The sequence below is a fragment of the Trifolium pratense genome, linkage group LG1 (assembly GCF_020283565.1).
Source record: "Trifolium pratense cultivar HEN17-A07 linkage group LG1, ARS_RC_1.1, whole genome shotgun sequence".
Taxonomy (NCBI): Eukaryota; Viridiplantae; Streptophyta; class Magnoliopsida; order Fabales; family Fabaceae; genus Trifolium; species Trifolium pratense.
The window spans coordinates 26,656,944-26,671,413 of NC_060059.1; the positions used below are offsets into that span (position 1 = coordinate 26,656,944).

The 14,470-nt window shown below is 33.3% G+C and overlaps 1 protein-coding gene and 1 long non-coding RNA gene across 5 annotated transcripts; both read right to left on the minus strand.

Moving 5' to 3' along the window:
• Window positions 1-6,811, minus strand: LOC123902243 (DNA-(apurinic or apyrimidinic site) endonuclease, chloroplastic). Of its 2 annotated transcripts, none has more exons than XM_045951914.1 (12): window positions 6,640-6,811; window positions 6,265-6,454; window positions 5,666-5,766; window positions 5,437-5,516; window positions 5,037-5,231; window positions 4,626-4,948; window positions 3,400-3,510; window positions 2,778-2,915; window positions 2,620-2,667; window positions 1,609-1,689; window positions 864-1,023; window positions 1-433 (listed from the first exon to the last, which is right to left on the minus strand). In XM_045951914.1, exons 1-12 carry the CDS (start codon window positions 6,687-6,689, stop codon window positions 312-314), a joined length of 1,599 nt encoding a protein of 532 aa, XP_045807870.1. In that variant the 5' UTR covers window positions 6,690-6,811; the 3' UTR covers window positions 1-311. The 2 variants fall into 2 exon arrangements, with proteins under 2 accessions (XP_045807870.1, XP_045807869.1); XM_045951913.1 differs by having other exon boundaries at window positions 6,265-6,463; window positions 6,640-6,743.
• A 1,558-nt stretch (window positions 6,812-8,369) lies between these two features.
• Window positions 8,370-12,180, minus strand: LOC123902244. Of its 3 annotated transcripts, XR_006807520.1 has the most exons (7): window positions 11,782-12,180; window positions 11,588-11,688; window positions 10,472-11,114; window positions 10,271-10,371; window positions 9,557-9,626; window positions 8,704-9,277; window positions 8,370-8,606 (listed from the first exon to the last, which is right to left on the minus strand). It is a non-coding gene; the product is annotated as an uncharacterized LOC123902244 (long non-coding RNA). The 3 variants fall into 3 exon arrangements; XR_006807521.1 differs by having other exon boundaries at window positions 10,472-11,108; window positions 11,588-12,180; XR_006807519.1 differs by having other exon boundaries at window positions 11,588-12,180.
• Window positions 12,181-14,470: the final 2,290 nt, after the last annotated feature.

Below are 14,470 nucleotides of genomic sequence, written 5' to 3' on the forward strand. Positions count from 1 at the left end.
TTCATAGAGTGTAACTAACTCATGATTTCAACATTGCCTCTTTGAAAATGACATACTTTTTTTGTACAAGTCAATAATACACCCCTAGATCTAACCCTCCTAGGTACCATTGCATATTCTAAAGCAAACATCCAAGGACAAATTGTTCATGGATAGTATTTACAAGGATAGCAGAACTTTCCAAGATGAAGCAAACAAGACAAAAAAAAAAAAAAAAAAAAAAAAAAAAGCAAAAATCCATGCTTCAGGTAAATAGGCTTTCATAAATCAAGATTCAAAACAAGCTTAGAGCCAGTGCTTCAATTGTAGATTCAAAGCTTCATAACAAGACCGATTGGACAATGATCGCTGCCAACGACATCAGGGAGAATGTATGAATCATGAACTTTGTCAGCTATGGACTCCGAGACAAGGAAATAATCAAGACGCCATCCTGTTTTAAATTTTGAAAAGAAAAATCATTGACAGAACAAACAAAGTTTGTTTGAAATGAATTCAAAGTTCATTCAGATGATTGAAAGTTAACTCACTACTAATACAAAGAGATATGCACAGTCGCATGTTATGTGCAGTTCGTCAAAAGTAATTATCATTAAACATATTGTAAAATGCAACTAGACAATTTTTTTAGCCCAAAGGTAAGAGGTGAAGTAGGTGGATAGCTACCATATTAAGTGAAGCATTTGAATTGGAATCGTATTTAAAACTTGTCTTAATCGAATTTCAAATACCAGTGTTGTGAAGCACAAGATATAAGTTGACTTTAGAAAAAATTGAAAGAACAGTTAAAAGATTTTATCTATAATAAAGTGTAAACATTGGCAAATGTTCGATGCACACTAACTATTAAGTATGAAAAACACCTCTGTTAAACTTGCGGCCACCATGGCGATAACCCCAATAAGTATATCCAACAACACCAGGATGCTGCCTTCTAAAGGTATCTACAAATCCCTTTGATAACAAGTTTGTCTCAAAGGATTTCCTCTCTTCATCTGTGAACCCAGCACTCCTTTTGTTTCCCTGTGGATACATTATGTAACTATCAGAGTACATTAAAACACTGTGCTCTCGGTAACTTGTACAAACTTTTTATTATTCATGATGTTATCAAAAAGGTTATCTATTTACATTTCATCTTGTCTTTGTTTTCTACATAAATAAGATCAAAAAAGGGAAAGAGGGAGACATGACATAATACCAAAATATTAGGTTATTCTCCTAAAAGGATGCCATTGGCCCTGAACAGAGATGATGACTTAAAACTTTGTTACACACGTGAACACTAGGAACACTTGTTAATAATTGCAATATTGCTATATGCACCAGTTCAAGGATAACGGAGCCTTCAACATGAGTTTAACTTAATACTAGTAGCAGATAATTGCACATGACAGCGACAGATAATTGTGTTTATGCATATCTGTAGTTATAATGATATTGACTGGAGTAGTACCACCTTGGCATGATTTGAGTTAGACCAACCCCGTACCAACTTACAAGTACAGCTCTTTCAAAGAAATATTGAGTTCTATAATATTGAAATTTGCTTTGAAATTTTGAAGTCACCCATAATGAGATTATTGACTTATACATGCAATCACTTACAGCAGGATTGTATATGTCTATCTCTTCATGAGCACAATTCAGATCACCGGTCAAAACTACAGGCTTTGACTTTTCCAGCTCCTGTACCAAGCCGAAAATAAATCGCATATGAATCTTAGTACTAGGTGCGTAACAACTACAATTTTAATAACATATTATTGGAAAACATTTACCCAAATAAATACTAATCATATGGAAAGAGAATGTACAACATAAGAAATCATTCTGCACCTCAAACAGTGATTCATTCCAAACGTCATTTCAACATGTTTTTCTATTCCAAATGCATTTTGGTTTTTCAAATATAAAACTATCAAGTAAAAAAGAATATTTAGCCCCAAGGTTGCTGAGCACTTTTTTTTTACAATGCAGCTGAGAATCGAACCCAGGACCTCATGGATACTACCCAAATCCCTTGCCACTAGACCAAACCTAGTTGCTTAAAATATTAGAGACTACCACTAACCTATTGATACACATTTCGAAGGTTGATGAGCACTAATGGGTCAACAAGTAAAACTAAATACACCTCACTTAAAATTGAAACGAGAAGAAATCATGCTCTAGATGCTCGGTATCATTAATAACTTTGCAATGAGTTTTATAATCAATATCAAAACGATTAAATGTTGTCTTTATGAAGCACCCTACTATTAGGTTAAGTCCGTGCAAAATTATTCAATCCTGTTTACTCCTCCATATGGTGATTTTAGAGACTAAATATAGATGAAAATTTTCACTTGAATCACCAAATGTGTCGGTAAAAATAGAAGTTTTTTGTAAGGAATAAAATTGATAGTAGGATATTTTATAAGAACTTAATACATGCAAACATGGCTAAAATGAATTATCTCTATCTTGGCTATACCATACACCGAATTTCGTATAAATGACAAAGGAAAAAAGTTCACAAAGGATGGATGACGTATTCTGAAAAGACAAGTAAATATAATAGTATTAAAAGAGCGATATATACATACAACAAAGTTAATTAAGCCAAGTAATACATACTTTCAAATAATTGCTGAGAGCTGGATCCCATTCGGTTACTCTGTAAGACTAGATTCAAATACAGAAAGATTAGATATACGAGGATTCATTTTCTAGATTGAAATATAGAAAAACAATTCAGAAAGAAATATAAAAGTAACATATTTGAATGCAAGTACCAGTCTTTTCAAGCCATCTCCAGAATTAGGCACATATCCAGTTACCAGATAAAATGTATCAAACTCTACGGTCACAAGTCTACCCTCACTATCATGATCAGATATACCTAGGCCATATCGAACTGAAAGAGGCTTTATCTGCCAGAATTTCAATTAAAAGAAAATAATATTAGAAAAAGAATTATAAACTGAACACCATTCTTGCATTTTGTAAATGAAGCATGCAAATGGCTAAGCTATCCTGCAAATGGTTATTTCTCGAAGTTGAATGATTAAGCAACAGAGTAGAGTACCAGACAACCACGATATAAGAACAAATGTAATTAGTGTTTAGCTTTATTGAGGAAAGAATATGCCTAAAGTAGGCAGCGACAAAAGCTTCACCTGAAGTAGGTAGAAAATAATGTTATATTATCATTAATATCATTGACAAAAACTTCATTTAAAAAAATGTGTACAACAAATCACACTATAATAATCGTGTATCGTCACATCTAAAGTCTCCATACTATAAATAGTCTTTTCTTCTAAATGTAGAAAAAAAAAACAATTTTACGTTATGTACCAAAAGTTTCCATTAAGTATGAGGAGGGAGAATGAACATAGTGAACAGTGAACACACCCTTGAGATGATTGCTGTTCCAGAATAACCAAGCTTAGAAACGCTACATGTCCAAAAGCTGTTCTCATAGCCATCTAGCAGTCGCTGTTTTATTTCCTCGGTATCCTTCTCCTGTTAGCAAAACCAGAGCACTCATAAATAAGAGAGAATATGACCTCTTAAGAATTTCACAAACATAAACATCATGGTTGATAGATTTTATCAGGCAGCAAGACTGTCAGAAGTAGCTTCTCCATATTTACATATTTTGCGATTTGCAAATCAACACTCTTTTGCTATCATGGTAAAGAAACTCTTCGTATTATATTACTCAACTTTACCTTTTATTAATAACCCTTAGGTTCTACTATAACATAAAACTATTGAAGAATTCTCATGACCAAGAACAGCCTCAAAACATCGATCTTTGTGCTAGTGATTTTGTTGAAGAACTTCTGTTCTTCGAAAGAAAACAGATTTGATTTGAGAGATTAAAATGAGTCGCAAGTCAAAAAATAGCCCTACTGCCAGCTCATTGTCTTTCTAATCACAAGCCAACCTTAACAATTCATACTAATTTGAGAAGCCGCTACTATGCTTGTTGAAGTCAATATCAAGCTCATCCACTATTACCCATGCCAAACCCATGTCCAATTTGGCTTCAATAAACTAGTAAAACTAAAAAAAAAAATTCCAAACAAGCAAGACTAATGTTCTAACTTGTTCTTCCGATGACCTCAAAATTAGAGGTCCTTCAGCAAGTGTCTGCAACTTGCAACTTATCTACAAGAAACCTTCACCAAATTTCTATAGAGATCAAACTAGTTGAAAGTGCAGAAGTCATTGACAAAAAAGATTGAGCGAGAAAAACATGTCCCATGTATCACAAAATATGTTGAATACCAATATATGTTTCGTGCCACTCACTTACAAAATAGCATAGAGTTCTACCTTCATTATAATAAAAGACCTTTGAAACTATTAACCAAACATTAACTTCTTGCAAAATCAAAATATCTAGAATACTAAGATATTCAGCAATCAAAGCAAAATAGTTTGATATCTTGAAAACGAAAATGATTAAGTTCAGGATTTTCTCCGTCCTTTATTTTTTCTGATGTTATGTCCTATTGTTATTCACTTGAGAAGAGCATCTTTCTACACCATAAAAGCAAAGTCTTAAAATCAGTTAGTTCTTAGCTTAGTGTTTCCACAACCATCAGAATTTACCAAAACTAATATTCTACCTGCAGTTTAGTCTCTTGCAAGCACAATACATCGAAGTCTTCCCTTTGGGCCAGTTGAAGTGCTGAGAATCCCTCTAATTTTAGCAATGCTCTCAATCCATTGACATTCCATGACAAAAGCTTGACAAATTTTGTATCCCGAGAAAGAGGTGGGGGTCTCATAGTTCTAGGATTATAAGCAATCCAATGCTTTTGAGGTTTCTTGTGAGCAAGAACAGTCCATGTTTCAGTTTGAATAGTGGATGTACTGATTTCATCTGATTGCACTACAGTGCTAACATCATCCGTAGATACTTTTCTCTTTGCTCTAGACGGCTTAAAATCTGAGGAAAAAACACCCATAGAAGATTAACTTAATCACTGCATGTAGAGAGTATATAATTCTACATAATCTAGAGTTTAGAACACAACCTGAAACCTCGTCTGATTTAACCATCAGCTTCTTTTTGGTTGTCGCTTTGACAATTTTGCTTTCGGGTTCTAATTGTTTTAACCTTGTCTTATCCTTGTTAAGTTCATCTGTCTCTAGAGTATCATTAACATCATCCACATGCTTTTCAGAAGAAATGGACAGCACTTGCTCTTCTCTAATTTGAGAATCTTGTTCTGCAGAACACGAACAGACTTTTTAACCATTGCAACAATGAGGTTAAGGAAAAAATAAAGACACTGTTCGGAGACAATAATAATTAAAGTTGAACAAAAAAATAAATTTCATCTCTTCCTTAAGAAACAACAAGACTTAAAGAATGTTGACAGAATCTCTTCCTTAAGAAACAACAAGACTTAGAGAATGTTGACAGAATTGTACCACACATATTATTGTCCATGAAACTCTTCAAGGCAGACAAAAGATCTTCTTTACGACCTTTGGCAGGGACCCTTATACTCCTGAGAATTGAAAACCATTCTCAACATATAGATAACTTCACAATGTTGTTTCTTTTTTGTTTTTGTTTTTGGTACAAAACTTCACAATGTTGTTTCTAACTAGAACTAAAACAGTAACTACATTTTAAGAGAAAAGCATATTTACATACTTCAATGTCTTCCGGAGTTCCGAAACAGTCATGGTGTCAACTATGGCCGGGTCATTTCTTAATCTCTCAATCTCAATGGAATAGCTACCAACATCATTTTCCTATATTATCAACTTTTAGTTAATAACCAAAAGAAGTACGAGAGAAAAGAGGATTATAACCTATGAAGCACAGACACCAAACACAACATAGGATACATTGACACCAATAATAATTTAACAAATAGAAGTAAATGAATGTAACCACATGTGTCGGTGTCTGAAACACGTCAGTCATCGATGCATGTCAAACACCAGACACAATTTCATTTTGAAATGTCGGTGCTACACAGATTACAATAGTACTAACGGCCCTTTGGATTTGGCTTATTTTTGAGCATATGAAAATAGCTTATGCAAATAAATAAACTTTTAAGTTAATTCATAAATTTTCACTAACAAAAATTGTATTTTTATAAGTCATTTTCTCATAAACTACCTTGAAAAGCTTATATTAATACACAAAAACTTATTTATTTGCGTAAGCTCAAAAATAAGTCAATCCAAACGGGCTCTAAGAGTAGCATAAAAATGACAATATGATTTAAACATGAATTAGACCTTAACAATAATATGATTCTTGGAACTTGGGGTTGCTTCCAACCCTTTGAGCTTGATATCCTTGTTAACCTCAACAAATGATGAAATGGGTTCTGATGAATTTGAAAAGGGTCTTTTCAATCTTTTAGACCCCATTGCTTTCACACAAAGACAACAAACCAAGCTTTTGGTACTGAAATGCTTCTGAACACTGCAAAAACTACAACATTCTTATGAGAGTGTGTGACAAATACAACATTTTGAAGTTATTTTAAAATAAGTTAAATTAAAGGAAAAATAAAAATCAAACATTTTTTTTTCCAAGAAAAGAAAAACGCAGAATAAATTTATATTAATGAAAAGGAATTTGGGAAATAAAGAAGAGAGAGAAGAAACCTTGTAAGATTGATAGAGGTTGAAGAGACGAAATGCAAGAGTTGTTTCATGTCAGGTCAGGTAAACACCGAACGCAGAAAGAACCGCCAACATAGGCTCATAGTATAATCTAAGAATGATTATTAAAATTCGATTTTGCCCTTTTGGCCTTTTTTTTTCGTTTTTGTTTGCACTTACATTGAGGGTTAAACTTGGAATTAATTGCATAAAAGTCTCACATTCATTCTCAAGCCACTTTTCGAACCATGACTTTTTTGCCCTTCAATATTTACACGAACACTTTATTTTACAAAGGATAATATAAAAAGCAATATTGTAATTTCACAAATTTATTTCACGCTGCCTAACCTACAACTCATTCACTTTAATTTGAATTTCAAATTTTAGATATTTCAATCTTATCTTTTCTCTTTCGGTCAAATACAGGTCTCTCTTTCCATAAAACAACAACGGTCAAAGGAGGGAGAAAGAAGAAGATTCACAACAGAAGAAAAATAACATGAAGAAAGAAGAATGTAACATGAGTTAGTGATTTTCTCTATAATCATCTCTCTCTATACTGTAAAATTTGTGGTTTCTTCTTCTTTATTGTTTTCAAAACTGACGCAGTACGGAAGCGTGAAGGAAAAGCAAGCGTTAATCCTATAATAAAACACAGGTTCGCAAGCTACAAACCTGTTAGATAAGGCTCTGGAATCCACCAGATTTCCGGAATCTACCAGAAAGAGTAACTAATCTAGAATCCACTAGACTTCTGGAATCCACCAGAAGGAGTAATTTGGAATCCACCAAATTTGAGAAAAATCTCTGTATTTTTATTCAATCAAAAGGTTGCCTTCAAGGCTACAATAATTTAGTTTAAATAGGAGTGAAAAATAAAATTAACAAATCTCCTAAAAAATTGTAAAAATAAAAACAACAAACCTAGCTAAATAAAAATTACAAATCTACCTAAAATATAAAAATAACTAACCTAGTTGAAATATAAAAATAAGAAATCAACCTAAAATATAATAAAACAAAATCTAACTAAAAGAACTCGACCCCGAGTTCTCGTTTTGATAAAGAGCTTCCTTTGCAGGTTGACTCCTCCAATGAACTAGAGACCACCCTCTTGGATCCCATTGAATGAAGTGAGAGGACCTGTCTCGTGTCAACACTACAAGAAAATTGTTAGTTAGCGACGGTTTTGGAAGGGTTTAGCGGCGGTTTTAAACTGCCGCAAACATGAATAACGACGGTTTCAGTAATGACGCAAATCCTGGCGTCGTCGCACATAATGGCGACAGTTTTCTAAACCGCCACACAAACCGTCGCAACATACGTAGCGTCGGTTTCCAACCGTCGTCAATTGATTTTAAACCGTCGCAAAGTTAAAAGTGCAAGAAGTTTATTTCACCCTTTCCTGACGGTTTGAAACTGTCGTTGATTCTAGCGTTGGTTTAAAACCGTCGCAATACTTTTTTAAATAAAAAAAAAATTCAGGTGGTTTTTGGCACAGATAATTGTTCTTTTCCTAATTTTTTTTTCACTTAATGACTAATGTTAAAAAGAACTACTAAATTAATTTTGCTACTCATCCATAGAATAAAAAAATGTATTTTTCAATGGATTCTTTAAAAGAAGGTGATACTCATACTAGAGTTTATAATTTTGTTATCAAATTAAGTGCAATTTAAAATAGTATATTAGTATCAATATCTAACACTACGCAGCCAATACATGACACAGATTCAAAAACATGTTTTCTTTATGATTAACCAACAATACAATCATACTGTCAAAAAAACCAACAATACAATGAGATGTAAAGTGCAATTGCATATGGAGAGCAAACAAAATGTCAGAGGCACATATGCATAATCTAAGTGAAATGTGTATTATCTCTACATATCCACTCACTTAGAAACTCAGTTCCATTCCATCATAGGGATTGAGCCACCTGATGCCACTATTTGCTGCTCAAGCTGCAATTAGTATCCATAAAAGAAATATAAATTACAAGTCTAAATCCTGAAATATATATAACATTATTCGGCCGAACTTTTTTATCAAGTTACTTACCCTCAACAATGTTTCGGACCATGAAATTAGCAAATTCACGTCGATTTCTCTAGCATCTAACCAGTTGAGCCTTGTTCAAGTAGCTTTGTTCTTCAAACTTTTGCACTCACTGTTAATTCTTCATGAAGCCAAAATTATGAAACAGGGGTGTATTGTGTTGCAAGTTAGACAAGTGTTTGAAACAAAGATTTGTATAACACTTTACTTATATGTCATGTCGAACAATCATGTAATACATTTTCATAATCAAGATAACTATATATATTATAGAGTGAAATTGAAACAATGCAGTAGATGTCTATAACATTATAGCTCAATATTTACAACACAAGATTAAAACAAAATGCAAATTATGAAGTAACAAAACCTATTACCATATTTTATTAGTTTATATTTGTACCTCTCAGAAAATTGGAAGACAATACCAACCCTTTCCGGCACCAACGGCTCTGGAGATTAACTAGACAGGTAGATAACATGAATGTTCAATAAAGCAGATTTACAAAAGAGTAAAAAGATGTAAGACCTGCAAGAGAGTTGTTTTTCCCGCTTCCACTCTGTCCGAAAATTAGACCTAAATTGTGGCAATTGACAGAAATGAGCTACCACATAAATGAAAAATCCTTTTCTCCTTTACGACATATGTAAAACATCCAGCATTTATATGTTAAAACAGTTTATCCAGAATGCTAGTTAAAGTGGTTTTATGAGGGACTATAAGGAGATACAATAGGTCTTTATCTAGTTTAACCAGGATAGATACAAGGAGATACATCATGCTAGTTTGACCAAGGACTACAAGGGGATACATTAGGTCCTTATATTTTAGGATTGGTTCAATAAAATAGTATACCTTTGCACTGTTATCCTTAAACTGGTGAACATGAGCATCCATTTTTTTGAAGTCAACATTTTTTTGATCCCTGCACATGTAAAACCAATAGAACATAAAAAATCATGCACTTCTCCATATTCAAGTCATATATCTTACTAACTGAACTGAATTCAATGCTTATATTTAGGGGATTAATAGAACTGGATGCAGGTTACTTATTTATCAGATTTGTAGTACAATTACTAATGTGCTACAAGCCTACAATGACTTTTTTTTCCTAGATTCCACAACAGAGTTATCTACCCAAAAATATAATGAAAAAATTGCTCACATCACAAGAATGGCCAAGTTGGTGATTTTCAAACATGTAGGTGAGGTGACAATTACCATAGTGCCTAAAATCACAAGACTTATTACATTAGTAAAAGTAGGATATATAGTTAGAATTAATTAGTTACATGGTGTGATAGATTATACTAGATACTAGATAAGAATACACATATCAAAGTTAATTTATTTCCTCAGTTAACCCCTCTTATGAGATCTAAACTAGTAAGTATTAGCTAGCAGATAAACTATAATCTAAGCCAAAAGCCAGAAGTTCTTCTACCACCTGATTAGGAAAATAACATTAATTATAATGACATTAATATTCATTTTATAAGATCATAGCTCAAGAACTAATGGACCAAAGGACGTAAATTGAAGGTGTTTTGGATGATAAGCTCTTACCAGATAAAGAAAGAAGATGGCTTCTTTTGGCCTAGTTTCTTAACTTGCCTCATCACATTGGCAAGTTTTGGTCCTTGAATTACAAATGCTTCAACTTCCACCTATGTCATACAATAAGCATCTGATACTTGTATCTTGTTTGTATTCCATTGACAAAATTGCAGAAAATTCATAAATATAATTCACAAATTAAACTTAAACCTTGAAAAAAATCTCACAATCACTAATAAAAGCTCTTCTTCCCACTCTAGCATTCCACAAACTTAAACTTAAACCTGCATTTTCAAGAAGGAATTTTCAAGCAACTAGTTTAATTTTCGATCCTTGTTTCCTATACACACAACAAATCTAACACAAAATTGGAAAAACTACATAATCAAATGGAAATAGTATTCTTCTATTACATCTCATATTGATCATTTCATCATAGTAAAATCAAAACATTTTTGAGTTCATATTAGCTCTGTTCATATAAGTTTGAAATAAATCAATAAGCTCATCTGCATTCTGAAGAGGTTGTGCCAATGCTTGTGGAAGACACTATAAACACAGGCTGGCATACTATACATGATTTGAAACAAGCAGATAAAATCAATTTCAACTCTGGAAACGTTTCCCCTAATATTTATTCATTGTAACAATCAAAACAATCAGAACAGAAAATCTAAGTGGACTAAGCCTAGGGTGGATGATTATATATTAAAGGTAACTAACTGCGATGCAAATTTAATTAACAGAAGAAGGTACCTGGGTTTGACAAGGGAAACGCTCTCGCCGTTGCTACGTGGAAGATGATTGAAGCTATGGCGATCTACAAGGCGATGAAACTCGCTCGGCACTGTTGCTTCACAAAATTACAATGAATTTCTGTGTTAGTCCATGCTTGTTCATTACTTGAAGTTTTCTTTTCCTATTCAATGTTGGTTTTGTCTCATTCTAAAGCTACATCTTCATCAGAGAAGTACCTTACTCTTATAAATTTCTTTCAAATATTCCTTTTCCTAAGCATTTTAAGCCTAAGTATTTGAGATAATCTTATTTCTTCTAGAAGGAAACAGTTAGCAATTTCTATTTCAAATAATCCAATTTCTCATAACAATGATTCAGTCACAGAGTAACACCTCTCATAAAATTAGATAAAGTTAGCAATCATACAAGCTACAAAACCATATTTATGGAATCAAACAATTCATACAAGCTAGGAAACATTCAATTTCAAATACCAAATTACCAATAATTGAATCAGAACTGAATAACAGGGTTTGATTTGCATAAAATTTCAAAGTAAAATTGGAAATAAAATTTAACCAAATGAACCTGGATTTTGAAGTTTGATTGAATGAACAAAGCACGAATATGAATATTTGAACGAATCTCGGCGAAAAATGAATCTGAAGCTTGATTGAAGGAAGCAGAAGCTGAATAACAATGAAATGTCAAAACCCTAATTACCAAATTTCAAAATCATACTAAATTAAGTGAACCTAATTACCAAATTTAACCTAATGAACCTGAATTATGAAGATTGAAGCTAAAGTTGAACGAATTTGAGGAGAAGGTTTGAAGCCGATTGAAAGTATTCGAGTTCGAGCTTGAGTTTGATCGAACAAGAAGGAATCGATGAAAATCTGTGAGTGATTGAACAAATCTGCGAAGAACGAAGGTTTGAGAAAAAATATGTGAAGAACTAAGGGATTGAAGGAATCGATTTTGAATGAATATGTGAAGAAGGAAGGGTTTGAGAAAAATTCAAATTCCGGAGAGAAAAATAGAGCGAATATGAGTGCGCGAAAAGTAGAAAAAGTCACGACGGTTTAGGATAACAGCCACAAAGTATCTGGAAAATATGATAGCGGCGACGGTTCCAAAGAACAGCCGCTACATATCAGTCGCAAGAGACAAAAATTTTTGTAGTGCAACACATCCAAATGACCACCGGGGTTCCATTGCTCAAAGATAGCACACAAAATTGGAAATTTATCACAAAAGGGTATTTGACCCAACTCAGTTAATATGCTTGAGCTAGTGCCGAAACCATAAGATTTAAGGTAAAACCCGAATGGAACCCGATCTACAAGCAAATCCTTGAGTTCAATGTGACGGCTGTGATGCGGCGGTTTTGCTGAGATGGAAGTCGCTGCATGCATCCTAGTGTCCAAAGGTTCTAGTGGCGGTGAGGTTGTTGCCGGATTTCGCACAAATACATCTGGCTTAGACGGAGCCGCCACAGGTAGGTCGACATCAAGTTGTGGATCGCCAGACTTGCACAAGACAATTTTTTTATCATAGTTGAAGTCTCTTCACCTCCCTTTTCGGACACAACTTCCTCATCCTCAGAACTCGAGTCATCAGTAGATGGGTTGTTGTCGTCATTTCTAATGTTGTTATTGTTTTTATTGTTGTTGCAGTTTCGGTTGTTGTTAGCGACGTCGTCCCCCTTAGTCGTCAATGTCGTCAACTTATCCGACAGAGCTTTGACCATTATAGCTAAATCGGCAAGGTCTGCCCTCGTCACCATGGCTGATCACGTTAGGAAAAGAACAGGAGAAACCTGCTCTGATACCAACTGACGCAGTACGGGAGCGTGAAGGAAAAACAAGCGCTAATCCTATAATAAAACACAGGTTCGCAAGCGACAAACCTGTTAGATAAGGCTCTGGAATCCACCAGATTTCCGGAATCCACCAGAAAGAGTAACTAATCTAGAATCCACTAGACTTCCGGAATCCACCAGAATGAGTAATTTGGAATCCACCAAATTTGAGAAAAATCTCTGTATTTTTATTCAATCAAAAGGTTGCCTTCAAGGCTACAATAATTTAGTTTAAATAGGAGTGAAAAATAAAATTAACAAATCTCCTAAAAGATTGTAAAAATAAAAACAACAAACCTAGCTAAATAAAAATTACAAATCTACCTAAAATATAAAAATAACTAACCTAGGTGAAATATAAAAATAAGAAATCAACCTAAAATATAATAAAACTAAATCTAACTAAAATAATAATATACAGAAGAAATCCTCTTACATCAAAAAACTTACTTACTTTTACTACAAAATCTTCTTATTTGTTTCTATGTTGTGTTGGAATTTACTTACCTAGCAATTTTATGTTGTCCTGTTTCAGTTTTATGAATGCACACCATGTGTTTGACAAAATGTTCTTTCCAGTTGCAGGTGCTAATTTTTCTAACCGGAAATTTATACATGTTTCATGTTTATAGTAGATTTTTAACTAAACTAAATTACATGTTGATTAGCCTATTTGTTTCCTCTTCATTAGGTGAGCATTGTTTCTATCCTCTCTATTCTTTCTTCTTGACATTTTGTTCATCTGTCTGTGTTTAAATCTTGACATTTTTTTTCCTATTGATTGAAGCTAGCCGAAATGGAAAGATCAAATAGATTATATCCAGAACTGATTTTCTATTTAAAGTTTTCAAAACTATATGCAAAACTGATTTTCTATTTGAAGATTACACATTTATAAAACCACTTGGTTAAGTTTTCAAAACTATATTTGAAGATAGAAAGAATATTTAGTAACATTATTGCAATGGTTTAGTATGAACTGCAAAAAATATATTGGTTGTAATAAGGTAATTTTTTGTAATCTTTTTTATGTCTATGATAATATTTATTGTTATATTTCAAGATTGTACTAAGGTAATCATTTGGTCCTTATATATTTGGTCCTTATATTTGATAATGAAATCTACCGATTTGGATCCTCAGCAGCCTTGTAATTTCAACATTTTAATCTAACTGTTATCTCATGATGTTTTCTCTGTAGCCTCCCATGTATCTTTTATATTTCAAATATTACAATTTTACCCTTGCTAAAAACTATAACCAATTTTGTTTCTAAACACGTCAACTATTTTAGGAAACAAAATATTTGATTCAAGAATATTCCTTGCTGGAACTTTTGGACCCGCTGCAATTTGAAGCCCAAATTCAAGACCTAGTATGTGCTAGCTCAGGCTATATAAAGGAAGACCAAAACCTAATTTTACACACAGAAACTGAATCATAAACGTATATCAAAGATGTAGTCTTTAGGATTTCGTGTCTTGTAGCCACTCTCTAGGAGAGTTGGTGTAAGTGAACCACTCGGGTTGTGAGATGATCACTATGTCCTCACTCAAAAACCTTTAGGTAATGAGTTGACTATTGTATTTGGAGGAAGCTTGTAAGCA